General features: G+C 31.1%; 1 protein-coding gene and 1 long non-coding RNA gene across 4 annotated transcripts in view; both read left to right on the forward strand.

The window, feature by feature from the left end:
- Nucleotides 1–17505, forward strand: part of LOC127700073 (transient receptor potential cation channel subfamily V member 5-like) — a 76227-nt gene extending 58722 nt beyond the window's left edge. For 2 of the 3 annotated variants that reach the window (XM_052203542.1, XM_052203552.1), the window contains 3 exons: nt 1741–1902; nt 5650–5862; nt 10418–17505. In XM_052203542.1, the coding sequence (XP_052059502.1) occupies nt 1741–1902; nt 5650–5862; nt 10418–11257 (1215 nt within the window). In that variant the 3' untranslated portion in view covers nt 11258–17505. The remainder of the gene's footprint in view (nt 1–1740; nt 1903–5649; nt 5863–10417) is intronic. The other variant, XR_007981420.1, reaches the window with a different exon arrangement.
- LOC127700578 (uncharacterized) lies at nt 2108–4020 on the forward strand. The gene is made up of 2 exons (XR_007981646.1): nt 2108–2600; nt 2767–4020. It is a non-coding gene; the product is annotated as an uncharacterized LOC127700578 (long non-coding RNA).
- Nucleotides 17506–18021: the final 516 nt, after the last annotated feature.

The following is an 18021-nucleotide window of genomic DNA, read 5'->3' on the forward strand; positions in this document are numbered from 1 at the left end:
TTTTGTATTGTTTAATGTATTTGTGTATGTTACCCATTGTTACATGTGCTTAGAAATATTTTTAGATTGGTAAGTAATCTTTATAGTTTAACTGTAAAATATAAATTGTTTTTACTACTTTTTATCTATATGCTTTCTTTAAAGAGCGAAATAAGTAAAGTTGTTATTTGCTGTTTTATTATTGATGCTTTAGATGTTAGACAATGGTAGATATAAAAAGTCTTCAGAAATAAAAATAGATTGAAAAAAATCCTTAGAAATGGTATGAGTAGTTAATTAGGTTCATGGGATAAAGATGGATGTTAAGAATCGAACACAGGATAGAGAGAAACAAGGAAATCTCAAGACACCTGAGGATAAGATTTACAGTTTCTGAAGTGACTTGTCAAAGTCCTAGATGATAGGAATTCCTACCCAGGGTGTTGGAGAATTTAGAGTCTTATAGTCAGAGATTCTAGAGTCTTGTATTCTTGCCATTGTTTGATTCTTTCTATATCTCATTTCCAACATTCAAAAGGTTTAAAAAGAGGGTCAAAAACTGTAGACAAAGTGATATGTCTTACTCAGGAAGGGAAAACCTTTGTCCATAGAAAACAAATAACAGATCAGCTGTTGACAAGAGGCCTGCAGTTTTCAAAATGGACCAGTTAAATAAGTGTAAAATTTAATGTATTCTGGGTAGATTTCTTTTCTGAAATGTTCTCGTAGCTAGCTTGATATCTCAAAAATTTTAAAAGGAAAATTAATATCTACATGTTACTGTATGGTTTTCAACAGTAAGGCATATATATATATATATATGATGTAAACAACTATAGGTCAAGTATGGCATTCAACAATGAGCAATAGCTCATTCCCAATAGAAATCTTAAGATGGCTATGAAGCAGGATATGCTGTGATGCAGTTTAACATACTTAGAGTGATTGAAAAAAATTCTATCTGAATTCCTGAACATTTTAATGTTAAGGAACTGTGTTTATTTTACATTAGCAGTAGAGGGAATCTATTAAAAATATTTTGTTTGCTTGAGTAATGTACAAATAATAGTTGTATTCTTGTTGTTATTGTTTCTAATTTATAAAGCTTGGTATCCATATTACTGAAAACCAAATATTCTATAGTTCTACATTGTTTTAGAGTGTATTTGATGCATCTCTAATGCTCATCATCTGAGATCCAATTGTAAGTCAGGTCATTGCATCAAGTTTTGTTTCATATTAGAACTGTCAAGATATTGAAGAACATATTTTAGTAAACATTCCATTTCATGGAAAATGTATAGACAGCTTATTTCTATTGTTAAATTACATTGCCTTTTATAACCATGAAAAATCATTGTGATATTTCCTATTTTGTTTATTATTTAAATTTGTTAATAGTTAATCTTTTACCTACTAGTGATATGTCAGATGAAGTTTTAAACCTTTCTTGTGTATGTGAGTTGAAACCCTAGAATTACATTTTAAAACAGTATGCAAGACTAGTGAATACCAGTGAATATAGGGTTATCCCTAATGGGGAACCAATGCATCTAGTGAATATACTTACACAGTAATTGTTAACAATTTAAAGTACAGTAGAAGATTTATAGACTAGTTAATCATGAAAAAAATAAATGTTATTTGGTGATGACAATGAAAAATGAAGTTGAAGATGAAAACACACTTCTGTTTTAAAATAAGAATGTTGGAACAAATTTGGTAGCAGAAAATAAATTTTACATGTTTGTATTATTTCAGTATCAAGATTTTAACTATACAAAGTATCCAGGTTTGACGAAAGTGGTATTTGCTGTTTTTATGATATTAGTACCTATACTGTTGTTAAACATGCTGATAGCTATGATGGGCAATACTTATACACAAGTTATAAATAAATCAGAGAAAGAGTGGAGAAAACAGGTAGGTTCTTGTATATAGTCAGGATTTGGTCTTTGTTTTATAATTTTTTTGTTTCATTTAATAGTCCATTTGCCAATATCTGATTTGATTCTGTTACTACACACTTTTAAAGCAAGTTGTCTCCCTTTGTCAATTGTAAACTGGTTCTAGACCAGTATACCAGTCAAAATAGGCTATAGTAAGTTAAGGTGATAAATAGCAATTTTTAGCTCACCTGGCCCGAAGGGCCAAGTGAGCTTTTCTCATCACTTGGCGTCCGTCGTCCGGCGTCGTCCGTCGTCGGCGTTAACTTTTTACATTTTGAACTTCTTCTAGAGAACCACTGAATGGAATGAAACCAAACATGGCATGAATGTTCCTTATGAGGTGCTGACCAAGTGTTGTTACTTTGTAGCCGATCCATCATCCAAGATGGCCGCCAGCGGGGGACTTAGTTTAACATAGGACCCTATGGGAAATGCATACAAATGACTTCTTTTAGAGAACCACTGAATGGAATGAAACCAAACATGGCATGAATGTTCCTTATGAGGTGCTGACCAAGTGTTGTTACTTTGTAGTCGATCCATCATCCAAGATGGCCGCCAGTGGGGGACTTAGTTTAACATAGGACCCTATGGGAAATGCATACAAATGACTTCTTTTAGAGAACCACTGAATGGAATGAAACCAAACATGGCATGAATGTTCCTTATGAGGTGCTGACCAAGTGTTGTTACTTTGTAGCCGATCCATCATCCAAGATGGCCGCCAGCGGGGGACTTAGTTTAACATAGGACCCTATGGGAAATGCATACAAATGACTTCTTTTAGAGAACCACTGAATGGAATGAAACCAAACATGGCATAAATGTTCCTTATGAGGTGCTGACCATGTGTTGTTACTTTGTAGCCGATCCATCATCCAAGATGGCCGCCATCGGGGAACTTAGTTTAACATAGGACCCTATGGGAAATACATACAAATGTCTTCTTTTAGAGAACCACTGAATGGAATGAAACCAAACATGGCATGAATGTTCCTTATGAGGTGCTGACCAAGTGTTGTTACTTTGTAGCCGATCCATCATCCAAGATGGCCGCCAGCGGGGGACTTAGTTTAACATAGGACCCTATGGGAAATACATAAAAATGTCTTCTTTTAGAGAACCACTGAATGGAATGGAACCAAACATGGCATGAATGTTCCTTATGAGATGCTGACCAAGTGTTGTTACTTTGCAGTCAGTCCATCATCCAAAATGGCCGCCAGCAGGGGACTTAGTTTAACATAGGACCCTATGGGAAATACATACAAATGTCTTCTTTTAGAGAACCACTGAATGGAATGAAACCAAACATGGCATGAATGTCCCTTATGAGGTTCTGACCAAGTGTTGTTACTTTGTAGCCGATCCATCATCCAAGATGGCCGACAGCAGGGGACTTAGTTTAACATAGGATCCTATGGGAAATACATACAAATGTCTTCTTTTAGAGAACCACTGAATGGAATGAAACCAAACATGGCATGAATGTTCCTTATGAGGTGCTGACCAAGTGTTGTTACTTTGCAGTCGGTCCATCATCCAAGATGGCCAACAGCAGGGGACTTAGTTTAACAAAGGACCTATGTGAAATACATACAAATGTCTTCTTTTAGCGAACCACTGAATGGAATGAAACCAAACATGGCATGAATGTTCCTTATGAGGTACTGACCAAGTGTTGTTACTTTGCAGTCGGTCCATCATCCAAGATGGCCGACAGCAGGGGACTTAGTTTAACAAAGGACCTATGGGAAATACATACAAATGTCATCTTTTAGAGAACCACTGAATGGAATGAAACCAAACATGGCATGAATCTTCCTTATGAGATGCTGACCAAGTGTTGTTACTTTGTAGCCGATCCATCATTCAAGATGGCCGACAGCGGGGGACTTAGTTTAACATAGGACCCTATGGGAAATACATACAATTGTCTTCTTTTAGATAACCACTGAATGGAATTGAACCAAACATGGCATGACTGTTCCTTATGAGTTGCTGACCAAGTGTTGTTACTTTGCAGTCGATCCATCATCCAAGATGGCCGCTAGGGGGGGGGGGGCTTAGTTTAACAGTACCCTATGGGAAATACATACAAATGTCTTCTTTTAGAGTACCACTGAATGGAATGAAACCAAACATGGCATGAATGTTCCTTATGAAGTACTGACCAAGTGTTGCTACTTTGTTGCCGATTTACTGTTCAAGATGGCCACCAGGATATTTTATTAAATAACGGGACCAATATTAATCAAAATTTGGCCTCAATCATTATTTGGGTATCTGTTATGATTTTTATCTATCTTTACATGATTTCTAAAACCAAAGTAGAGTCAGGTGAGCGACACAGGCTCTTGAGAGCCTCTAGTTATAAATTTTTGTCGAGTCTTCGACTTTTGTCGAAAAAGTGAGATATAGCGATCCTACATTCCGTCGGCGCCGTCCACAAATATTCACTCTGTGGTGTAAGTTTTTGAAATTTTAATAACTTTCTTAAACTATCCTGGATTTCTACCAAACTTGGACAGAAGCTTGTTTATGATCATAAGATAATATTCAAAAGTAAATTTTGTAAAAAAAAAAAAAATCCATTTTTTCCGTAGTTTACTTATAAATGGACTTAGTTTTTCTGCCAGGAAACATTACATTCACTCTGGTTTAAGTTTTTGAAATTTTAATAACTTTCTTAAACTATCCTGGATTTCTACCAAACTTGGAAAGAAGCTTGTTTATGATCATAAGATAGTATCATGAAGTAAATTTTGTAAAAAAAAAAATCCATTTTTTCCGTATTTTACTTATAAATGGATTTAGTTTTTCTGCCAGTTAACATTACATTCACTCTGTGGTTAAAGTTTTTAAAATTTTAACAACTTTCTTAAACTATCCTGGATTTCTACCAAACTTGGACAGAAGCTTGTTTATGATTAAAAGCTAATATCTAGAAGGAAATTTTGTTCCATTTTTTCCGTATTTTACTTATTAATAAATGGACTTAGTTTTCTTCCAGTTAACATTACATACAGTCTGCAGTTTAAGTTTTTAAAACATTTATTAGATTCATAAACTATCCTGGATTTTTGCCAAACTTGGACAGAAGCTACTTACAATCAAAAGATAATATAGAGAGGAATATTTTTATTAATTTTTTTCCTCATCTTTGTTGAGCCTGCGATTAACAGCAAAAGTAGGCGAGACACTGGGTTCCGCGGAACCCTTACGAATTTTTGATAAAAGTATTTAGCTTTACAAAAGATTAAATGGAATAAAAATATTTGAAAAACTTAAAGATTACACACAGATAAATTTGATATATCTGCTAGTTCTTTATTGTCAATGAACACTTATGTCTGTCCCAAGGGAAGCAACTAAAAAAATGGATCATTTATTGCAGGGTTTATTTTGGAATTTGCAAACATTTATTGAATCATTCATTGCAAGGGTCATTTTCAAATATTGTATGATTCATAAGTATATTATGAAAAGTGAATTATCAGTTTGTGAAATACACTTAAAAATGCTCTAAGCTGGAAAATCTCATCTTTTTCTGTTAATTTCTCATTGTTGTTAAAGAAGATTTGTTGCCTATTCTTTTTATTTTTTCCTTCTTATCATAACATTAAGTTGATATGAAAATTGAAATTTGTAAATTTGCAACCTTTAATGATCTGGTTTTGTCAGTAATGCTCATATTGAACTATTTTATGTATATTTTCAGTGGGCTAAAATTGTTGTGGTTCTAGAGAGGTCATTTACTAGGAAACAGCTACTGAAATTTCAACAAGAGTATTCCATTAAATTAACTGATACTGAAGACTGTGATCTAGGTGAAGGCAAAGGCAAAGTGTCAGAAACAAGAGGCTTAATGGTCATCAAAACTTCCAATAAAACAAAAGCTAGTCAACGTAAAGGGGCCATTAGTGCATGGAAGGTTAGTCAGTTTCATTGTCTTGTTATTTCAATCTTTGTCAAGATTTTCAAGTTAAAGAGGAAAATGAAAACTCATTTTTTTAATGTCATAAAAGGAATTGACATTCAAAGTTGGTTTTAATATATCATTTTTTTCATTTCGCTTCCTTAACTTTTGGTCTAAAGGGTAGTAGTGATTGGGGGCGGTGGGTAGAGGGCATACCCCTTTGTTCAGAAAAAAATTAATGTTTTGGCATAATATCATCCAAAAACTTTGTCTTGATCCAATCTGAAATATACAATCGGCTGTCTTCAATTACGCCCCTCCATTTGAAAAGTCTTTGATTTACCCCTGAAGAGTACCAGAAAAAGGTTATAAAGGGATGATTCATGCACACTTTAAGTTGGTACCTTACCTATATCTTACATATGGAGACCAATAATAAAAAATTAACATGCTAACTAATGTACTTGGACAAATCATAGTACTTAGGAGTTAAGATTTGCAAATTGTAAATATTGACATTATATTATATTTGTAAACTGTCACTTATTACAGAGAGCGGTAAAGGTAACTATTTTTGTACTCTTAAATGTATATAGTTATCCCTTATTCAGGTTGACTGATATGTTGATAATGAAAACAAAATCTACAATAGCATTTAACTAGTTGTAATGTATTACTGATGAATATTTTCTCTCCTTTGATACATTCTCATAAGGAAAACACGATATATATTAATGTATTATATCTCTGTATAGGAATTTACATGTTATCTCTTATATTTGATTGTGAACTTTCTTTTCAACTTATTTCTGGGATTGATACTCATTATGTATGAAATTGTTTTGTGGAATAAGTATTTACAGACCAGTGTTCTTTTTCCTCACCTCACACATTGGATAAGTGTGAGCTTAAACTATCATTTGGTATTTGTCATATACAAAATCTTCTTTATAGGGAGGGGGAGTGATATTTGTTATAGAATTTGTGTTCAACAGATCTAGGAGTTCAATTTTATGGAAAATGCAAGTAACTTTGGTGCTAAATGTAAACTATGTTTTTTTATCTGAAACATAATTGAAACTTTTTCTGTGAAACCTGCCATAGGTTCCATGTGAACAGTACAGCCGTTTTTGAGCTACGATTTTCATTTCATTATGATTTAATTTTTGGGCATGATAGAGTATTTGGATAGGACATTCTTGGGATCTACTCAAACGTTTTCATTTCATTATTTTCAAGCCGCAAAAGCGAGACATAGCGATTCCGTCTGCGGGTGGCATCAACATTTAGGTTCAGTCTGGTTAAAGTTTTTTTGGACATCAATAACTTTGTCAAACCTTCATGGAATTTTAGGAAATTTGGACAGAAGCTTGTTTATGACCAAAATACAATATCAAGGGCAAAAATTTGAAAATATTTATTTTTATTTTTTCAATATTTTACTGATAAATGGACTTTGTTTTTTTTAAAGTAAACAAGAAGATACAGTCTGAGGTTAAAGTTTTTTTGGACATCAATAACTTTGTCAAACCTTCATGATATTTTAGGAAATTTGGACAGAAGCTAATATTTAAGACCATGGAATAGCATCTAAAGCAAAAGTTTGATATTTTTTTAATTCTGTATTTTACTGATAAATATACTCACTTTTTAAGTCAACATTACACTTTTAAACTGACAGCAGCAATCGCAGGCGAGGCTCAGGGTTTCGCGGAACCTTTTATAATTTTTTTTTATTATTGACTTTCTTCATGTGTTGTTGATATACATACTTATAAAGGTGTCACTTATATGTACTTATATAAGCACAGTCTGTCTCTACCCTAATAAGTATCAGTATATATACTAAGGGTTACAAACATTCATACAAACAACAAAAACTCTATTTAAAATATTCACGCATTATAGTAAACGAATAAGAATTTTTTTAGGATTTATAAATATTTGTTGTAATGCATATCATGGTTTGTTTCTAAAAGATTTTTTGGAGAATTTGATTGTGTATCTTAGAGGTTTTATTTAGCTTACAGTTGGCCATAGAAAACTTGATTTTAAGCAATAGATTTTTTTTTCAAATGCACTATTTTTTCAGTAGATTTAATTGACATTTAATATTGCTTTCATTGGGTTTGAAGCACAGGTGTCTAAGACACAGATTTAATCTATTCTAGTTTTTGACTCTCTCTTGTTTTTATGTGTATTCAAACTTCTCTAAGGAAGATAATTTATCTTCATTGTTTTCTCAAAACTTAAAGGTATTTTCAGTTTCTCCATTAAATGAATAAATGTTGGTGAGGCATCATGATATACAATTATATATCATATATATATTCTGATTTTGGCAACTTCTGTGGTAATGACACGACAACAGTGCTATACAGCAACATTTAAATCACCATAACCTGCATTTTAATGGTTCAGTAACTTGGTTAAGTTTTTTAATAAAGTCAATTTAAAAAAAAATTATATCAATATATAGGTAATATTTCACTTTTACAATTTTATTGGTTGATACAAGGCTGCTCAGCAACATTGTTGTTGCTGTGACCTACATTTTATGCTAGATCAAACTTATCTACCTTTTTTTATACTATGTAAGTTTTGTGTTGAACTCCTTTTTAAAAACTACAAAAACATTGCCGCGCACCTTTTTAATAGTTAATTTTACTATGATTATGAATTAAAGGTGCAAAGGGTTTCATATTATGTTTTCAGAGAAGAGAAATTGGAGAGTTAGGACTCTAGATGAATCTAAATCAATGTCCAAAGCACTTGTAGTTTTAAGATTTTGATTGAATGTATTAGGTTATTGCTTCATAAACTTGTGTTTCAATAAATTAAAAAAGTTTTTCAATAAAAAATATTGCTAATATTGATTTAGTATTTGTAAATTTTAATATAAATCTAATTATACAATTTAGTATTTATCCATGCATAAGAGTAACTTGCCATAGTCAAAACATTTTCTCTGCAGTAACCTCATGCTTTTCTTTGGAACATTCCATATCTCAAATTAAACTGTGAATACTATTGGTTTATTTACCACTATGCCAGATAATAATTGTACAGTATCTTGTATGTAATTGTTTTTAATGTAACAATTATATCAAGTAATGACTAACAGTTGCTAGGTAATCAAAGTCATCACAGAGTAAAAGTATTGTATTTGAACATTACTAGAAAACACTGGACAAAATTATTCCAGAATGCATGTTTATCCTAAGAAAAATAGTAAGCTTCATTGAATGCCCTGTTTTTTTTTATCTTCCTTAGAAAAATGCAATATCTGTAAAGCATTAATTGACAGGGCTTGACACTAACATATGTAGTTCATTAGTCCTATGCCTGTATAGTTAATATGACCATGTGATGGAAAGTAAGAAGGCATATTACTTTACACTTATCATGATGTAGGGTACATGGTTTGTTTTCAAACAGAAAGTTTTTCATTCAGAAAGAAAATTTGTGCATGGACTTAAGATATCAGGATATTAGTTTTTTTTTTCAAAAGTAGGTATAGATTGTTAAAATTCGTTCAGATTTAAAAAAAATTTATGCATATACAGCACATGGTTTGATCCTTTGCAAGTTAGAGTATCTGAATTTTGCAAAATATAATATATATATAAATTTTTTGATTATTTTCCCCAAATGACAGGTTATTGAACTTTTATTGTCAGAATGGGTTAAATGTAATGTGAAAACTACTTTTTTAAGGCAATTTAGAGCTTGATTTATTGTATCTACCAAATATTGACTTTGGTTGATTCAGAGTTTAAAATACTGTATAGACACCCATCGATTGAGGAAAGAAGAAATAATTCCATATCTCCATTTATTTATATCTTTAGATGTCCTTTGTTGATTTTTGGTTGTTGTTAGGTTTCTGTCTCATTTTGCAGATAATGCTTATTTCTTTATGTTCGTTGTCCTTAATATGCATGAAATATTTGCCACTGGACCTTAAGCAAACAAGAAGAATCAATCGATTATCCTTTTGTTTATATGGATTGTGATGTCAAATCTTTCATTAGATTTCTTGGTAGAACTTTTTATTACCAGTATTGCAGAGCATTGTATGTGTCATGTGGACGATTTTGTTGACAAGACCATTTGAATTCTTTTTGCTGAATTACTTAACTCTTGTGTCATGTAGACTACAAAGAACATGTATATGTAAGGCCTGTCATTAACTCTCCAAAATATGTAAGCTTCCTTTATCAATTTGGTTTCTTTAACATTTCTGTCATGAAATCCCTTCTCTGAAACTAAGTGACATGTACAGTTCATGCTGAATAGGTTTTATAGACATATAATAATGAATACCCTTTTTACAAGACCCTATGGGTTGATTTTATACATAGAATTATAATAAAGTCAGCAAACTTGTCTTTCGTTATGACCTTCATGTGACCTCGCCATTTTGGTGTCAGAAATATAACTTTTTATCCTTTGACCTATATTTTAATGCTGTTTTGTGGCCCAAGCACATAACAGATAGAATTGAAGAAAAAAATATTTAGTTGTAGTTTAATTTTATATTTAAATGAAATTGTCTTCTGTTTTACAGAGAGTTGGTAAGGAAGTTGTTAGACAGATGAAAGTGCAGAGAGCTAAAGGCTCTATTGGTCCAATTATACTTAAACCAGCGCCTAAAAGATCTCATGATGATGGAGATTCTAGTGATGATGATAACAATCAGTCATTTGCTGCAGCAATCCAACAGTTAGCATGGACAAAAGACATAGATTTGACAAAGGGGAAAGCATTAGTGACAGACGCTAATGTTATAGAAAAATCAGGTCAAACTGACAAAGAAAATAACATTAAAAGTAATGGTGCAGCCATACCTAATGGCAAACCTAGAACATTTCAAAAATTTGTCAAAAAACCACCTGGTACTCCAAAATCTAGCCCAAAACCATCGTTACGTACTTTAACAGTCAATAAAATTTCTCCATTGTATGAGGTGAAGTCCGCTGATGAATCAAGTAGTAGTGATATGGACACCAAGAAAAAAAGTACTAACACAGGGGAAGATCTCTCTAAAAGTACTGATTTAGATGTAACAAAAAGTACTGCAAGGGAGGATAAAGTGATTTTAGTCAAAAGTGATAGTGATAAAGATGCTTCAGGTAGTGAACATTCAGATCTTTTTAGTGTGGGGGAAGGACCGAAAAAATCATGGATTGTGCCAAAATTTGAGACAGAAGAGGAAATTGCTAGTCATGACTCAGACTCTAAAGGAGCAGAAAGTCCTGTAAAGTCGCCGAAAAAATCACCTAAAAAGTCCAAAAAACACCACAAACGTCAAGGGTCACCAGGCAAAAAGAAAGACCCACCTAGATCCTCATCAACAACGTCATTGTTACATTTAGCAGAATATTCTAGTAAAGAAAGTGAAGGATGATGTTTCAAAATTGTGATATTGTTTTCTTGTTTTTTTTTAATTTGTTGATTTAATTGTTGATAAACTAAGTTAATATTTAAAAATTTATTATTAACATTTGTACATTGACAACATTTTACCCAGTGAATATTTCGTCATATATTCAATATTTTGAATTTTAGCCATTCCTGTTGAATTTACACTATTCTTTCTTTTGTTATTAAGTTATATGTTTTTTTAGCAAAAGCCATAAAAAATAATTTAATATTTTCTATTAAAAGCCATACAAAAATATTTTAAAATTTCTAAGCTAAAGCCATACAAAATAATTCAATATTTTTTAGCAAAAGTTATAAAAAATAATTTAATAAGTGATTAAATATGATGTGCCTTCCAAAGCCATTGTCATCATTGGATAAAAGCCTTTCCAGAGCAATGTGAAGTGACCACAGACATTGTATTTCTTTAGATCTCAATTCCTTTAAATAATTGTTAATAGAAAGTCATTACCAACGAAGTCTTTATATGTTAGAAAATATCACTTCAGAACCAGATGTATTTTCTAAAAGTATACACAAAATCTATGTGATTGGTATGACAACATCATTGGCTAATGACCTGAACTTTTTATTTGCCAAAATTTAGATGTTTGAACAAAAAAATACTGCTGAATATTTATATTTAGACTGCTTGTATTTAATTTACTGTTTCCTGTACTGTGTGTACAAACATGTCCTGTGTCCTGTTTAATTACAAATTGATTGATGATGCATTCCGTCCATTGATTTCTTAGTCTAGTTTAAAAATCTATTTTATATCCATTTGTTAATACTATTTATTTTTATACATGTTTATAGAGTTGCATTTATTTACTTATATTTTAGATAGTTTTATTTTTAAATGACTGTTTTAATATTTTTTCAAAGGGTAATAATTTTTTTTTGTTATCTTTACATTTTATGGGGTATGTGTACACAAACAAAAGCTTAACTTTTCAATGTATTTTAATACCGAAAGACTTAACACTTGGGTTACTAATTTCATGCATGGAAGACAATATTATTCATTTAGTTTCATTATGAGTAAACTATGGACTCCTCATACACATCAGTAACATTGCAGTAGTAATATCATTTCAGATACATGTATACTGTAAATTCATAAATTGTTGTGCATATTTTTATTATTGCAACTGTTAAACAATGGATGCAAATTTAAGAATAATTCTTGCAATAGGCCCTTTCATGGTTATTGCAGCTTTATCATATATTTAGAAGTAAATACAGTAGTTTTGAATATTTGATAAATAGCCTGCTGTATAATCTGTATCGCTCAACTTTGATGTGCACCCTTTATCACACCCCTACTCAAATTTCTCATTTATGACAGTAGTGATTCCGACTAAATTTACATGAAGTCCATGTTTTAATTTATGCAAGCTTCTCAAGAAATATTTTTCCTCAATGGGTCCTAAATGAAACGGTCATTAGAGCGTGACATCATTTATCAAATGACGTCATTGTTTGGCATGTGACGACACAGACGTGGAGCTTTCATATTTTCTGGCACACGAAATGCAACTATAAAAAAGAACTCAATGAAATACCATACAAAACATAAAAAAATACAATAAACAAAATATTTCTATGAACAACAGGACGCGAATTGTAAGGTAACCCAGGTGCTTCGGATGAATAATTAAGCAGTTCTTTTAAAGCTTTTAAAACAAGACAAAAGTAAATCTGAAGGTAACCCAGGTGCTAGGGATCAGAGAGCAGTTCATTTATACTCTCCTGTTTAAATATATGATTAAGCATATAAAACATGGCAAAATCCGTATCACCCTCGACCAATATCATCCCTCAGGCTGATATTGGTATCTCGGGATGATACGGCATATGATACAGATTTTGCCATGTATTATTCTCTATACATTGAAAAGGGTGCAGATTTTCATAATGAAGGTGAAAAATACGGGAAAACATCATTTAAACAGAACAGTTGCTTGGAAACATGCATCATGTACTTTCTTACTATTTCCACCTCTATCCAAAAAATCTGCCCCTATTCAATATGGCTGCAATAACAGTGAAGTATCTTATTTCTGGAAATGCTGCATAGAAATGAGGCTATCAAAATATGAAATAAGATTTTTTTTTCAAAAACCTATGCCTTCACAATTTTTACAATAATAAAAAATAGCAAAAATTTGTGAATTTAGAGTATTTAACACAATAACACGGAGAGCATCATGTTTCTATTTTTTTTGCCTGGCATGTTAAGGTTGGAAAGTGTTGTTAACTTACTGCTTGGAACCTTTTGAGTTTTTAACGAGACAATTTGTCTTTCAGAATACAAATAATGTATTTTCATTCAAAGGAAGTCATACAAAAGGAAAAACTTTTTTAGAAATAAATACTGTCAGTCCTCTCATTGAGCTTAAAGAAATGAATGTCCAATTTGATAACAAATTTGTGTGGAAAATTTTCTTTTTAAACTGAATAATTATTTCTTTTTGAAAAGGGTGTCTAACTTGCATGAAATCAAAACCAAATTAAGGCATTGGATGTGGATTTTATAAAAATGAATCTTTTAATCTCTTTAAACAAAGAAAATATTTAACAATAATTATACAGAAAATATCAGTTCTTTTGATGTTCTACTCAAGCAACTTCAAGTCATAGCTTCTTGATTTATGAAACCTATTGCAAAATTTGATTGATTAACATATTTACTACAAAAATAACAAATTAGAGTCAGCAACATGATTCTGTATAGCTAGTGAGCTCACAGTACATCTTGTTTTATTTGATTTTACAAAAAGACTATGCATTTTTATTTTGGCAAAAAATGATAATTATAACATTATATTTTTTGCTTTGAAGTGGCTAAATTTTTTTTTGATTTTACTTGGTAATAAAGAGATAAGTTTGGAAAAGGAAAGAATACTTTTTATTTTATTTTTTTATTTAGCAGGCCAAATGATGACAGTTCTCAAGTCCTCTTATGAAAAAAGTTTCTTCCTTTTTATGAAAATGGCTTTAAACAACTATCTTTTTCATGAATACAAACTAATTTCAAGCTGTTTAATTCTCAGACATTTTGGTTGTTTGCAATCAGGTTTGTCTTACATATTCTACATTTTAATGATTTTGTCTTTCATGGCTAGGTCATATAGTTTTTGTATACTCAATTGATGTTAATGTATAAAACCTGTCACAATGATTGCTAAAATCTCAGATATCAAAGTCTATAGAACCTTGTAAAGCATTTTATTTATTTTCTATGTTAAACCAAAGGAATAATGAATTTATATTGTACTTTCAAAAATGAATAGATCCTTAGTTAAGAAATTCTGATTGTAAAGATAAAAATGTTTCAAAAATCAAAATTACAAATTTTTGTGTTGTGATGTTTTTTTGTCTGTTGATTTCAGTGGTTTTGATGTCTCGTGCAATATGTTCATTTAATTTTTGTATAAACTAGTCTGTTTGTGCCAAGAAAAGTAGTCCCCATTGCAATATCAGATGTTAAAATACCACAGTAAATTTTCACTGTTTAGATTGATTAAAAGAATGATTGTATTGTACAACTGATGTCTATTAATGGGTAAAAGATAGATTGTATTGTTAACTAATATTTCTTGAGAGTGATAGTGTGACATATCATTGTTTTTTCTCCATTCATTTCAGTTTATAATTCATCTATATGTTATGTTAGAATTATAAGTGTAAATATTATTTACATAAAAGCAACTGTGATAATCTTTTATCTGTAATAGCAAAACAGTGAAGTTGCAATGTGGCTTTTAGCATGAATCATGATTTTACAATAAAAAGGTCCTGAACAAGTTACAAAACATAAAGTAAAACAACAAATACAAACTACCAATAAAATTTTGTATTTGTAGTTTTAAGTTATATAATTTTAGCTCGCTTATGGTCTTTGTTACTTAGGATGAAAAATTAATATTACTAAAAGTTTTTACAATTTTAACTATTTCAGAAAAAATAGGGATTGGGGTTGGAATAGACTTATCCTGACACTTTCTACTAGTGTATTTTATTCTACTTTTCTAGAGGACTAACCAGGTATTCTTATAAACCTACCTCACAGCACGGATATGTATCCAACAACACATAGGCATGAATAGTTTTAGTATATAATGAATTCGTTAATAATGGTGTGTTTCCAATTTTCCTGGATTCATGAAAAATTTTGTAGATGATTGTAGTTTTTGAGTCACCTTGACTAAGTCAAAAAGCGAGACAAAGGTATGCTGTTTCCTGGCTTTAAATTGTGCCTCCACATCTATAGGAAGTTTGTAATTTGTTAAACATTTAATTTCATGGATCACCTTAACCCTCAAAATCAACCAAAATTAGTTCCCCAACGAATTATAATGAATCCACACTAATATTGATATATTTATAAGAATTCTTGTTTATAGTTTTAAGCATGTATGTATTTATTTTCAAACCAGTTAATGGCAGGAAATGCTTTGATATGGCATAATATGTGATAGTAATGTTTAGAAAAGTAATATTATTCACCATAGAATTTTATTTATAATGATAAATATCTTGTTTCATTTTACCCTCCAAGGCACCAATGATAGGTCTCTTTGAGAGGAAAGAATTATCTCCCTTGCAGTTACTCTAATAAGCCATAGAATTATATGTATGACGATAAATACCTTTGTACATTTTACCTGCCAAGGCACCAATGATAGGTCTCTGTGAGAGGAAAGAATTATCTCCCTTGCAGTTACTCTAAAAAGCCATAGAATTTTATGTATGACGATAAATACCTTTGTACATTTTACCTTCCAAGGCACCAATGATAGGTCTCTGTGAGAGGAAAGAATTATCTCCCTTGGATTTACTCTAAAACGTTTTATACACCAACTTTAAATTTTCTAATTCAATAATTATTTTTCTCACCTTTTAAGTTCCATTCTAACCTGTTTAATTTTTTTCTGGAATAGTTAAAAAATGTGACATAACCTGAAACAACCATCAAATAGTTGTCTTTAGTTTTATTGTAAAGCAGGAAAGGCATATCACTATGTCAAAACATGTAAACATTTCATTTTCATTGCATTTTCAAACAATATGCAGCTCTATGTCATCATATTTGTGGCAGTTTTAATGAGAAATTGTTTTTTTATGTTGAAAACTGTGTCCAGTGAAAAAGTTTCTGTTCTGTATAGAAAACAATTTGTTTGTAGAATTGTTGTTGAAATAAGTTATCAAGTTTATATTCTTCATGTTGATATGTGCTGTCAAGTTATACCTTTGATTCTGTTTTCAAATCAAACCAGCAAATATAAAACACCTTTATAGTAAATAAGAAAGAAAGGGGGAAAAGGAATGGCTTAAATTTTATCAGGGAAAAGGCAACATTTTCATGGTTCTAATAAATCCAGATAGTGAATGCCTTAGCCTTCAATTTTTGTCAAGTAACCATTATATATCTCTAATTTTCATGCTATTTTCACATTTCTCAATCAGTGTGAGAAAAACATTTCTCAACCATACATATAAAGAACACAACTTTCTGAAATCTTTGAAAAGGAAGGATAAAATCATTAGAGAAACAGATTCCACTACTATATCTAATGTATTACGATATTTCTCCACTCTCAACAGTTTAATTTTAAATATTTAAAAAGCTCGGCTAGCCTCGAGTTTTAAATTTTAGAATTTAACTCTCGAGCAGAGAAATACTGTAACACACTTGTTGCAGTGGTGGAATATATATATATATATATATATATAATATATATATATCAAGCTGTTATAACATTTGTTTCATGAATTTAACATAAAAACAGTTGTTTTTTTCTAAATTTTCCTGAAGAACCATATTAATATTGTTAGTTTGAAAAAGTTTTCCTAATATTACTGAATTATGTCTCCTATGAGCAGCAGTAATTGATGTTGTGATCAATAAGGTTGAAAATGAATATAAGTGGAAATCACCAATTTGTTAGAAATGAAAAAAGAAATCAGTATAGTTATTTAAAGTTTTAAATGTCCATTGCCTTTTCCCTTTATCATAGTATGTTTTTCAGGTCAGAGTTTGAAAGCCATAGAGCTGGACTATATGTAGATAAATTGATTGTTTTATCTGAAGGTATAGTTTTACAGAACATAAATCCCAGAATCTTCCAGTTGTAGTAAATATAATCACCCAACCATGTCATGCAGTGACAAGTACCCTGTATATATTGTCTATTAACCAACTAATAAAAAAATAAGGAACAACATGTTTTAATCTTTCTTTGCCTACAAGGGTTTTCAGTTTATGTTAAGAGAGACAACCTTCAGAATGTTTTAAGGGGCAAGGGGATGTGACAAAAAAGTTTTCTCAATTCTAGGTTCTTGTCCACATCTTTAACACTTTTTTATGCCATTGCCATGGCGGAGGAGGCATTAAGTTCTATCCTTGTCCGTCTGTACATCCATAGTCCCAAATTTAGTTTCTGTTCTCTAACTTTACTTTGCCACAACCAAATGTAATGAAACTTATAGAGAAATTGTAATTAGCAAAAAACTTCTCCAAAATAAGTCCTACAAGTAACTCATCATGGTCGAAAGGATCAATTGACTCTTATAGAAATTACTGCTCTTGAAAGATTATTTTTATCCATTTTGCTTTTCTTGCAGAAACTATGATTGCTCTTAACCAGAATTTCAAACCCTGATTTCAGTCTTTTTCAATGCATTTAAATTGATTTACGGTATGACAAACATTACCACAATAGTAGTACACATGCACAA

The sequence above is a fragment of the Mytilus californianus genome, unplaced genomic scaffold (assembly GCF_021869535.1).
Source record: "Mytilus californianus isolate M0D057914Y unplaced genomic scaffold, xbMytCali1.0.p SCAF_1, whole genome shotgun sequence".
Lineage (NCBI taxonomy): Eukaryota > Metazoa > Mollusca > Bivalvia > Mytilida > Mytilidae > Mytilus > Mytilus californianus.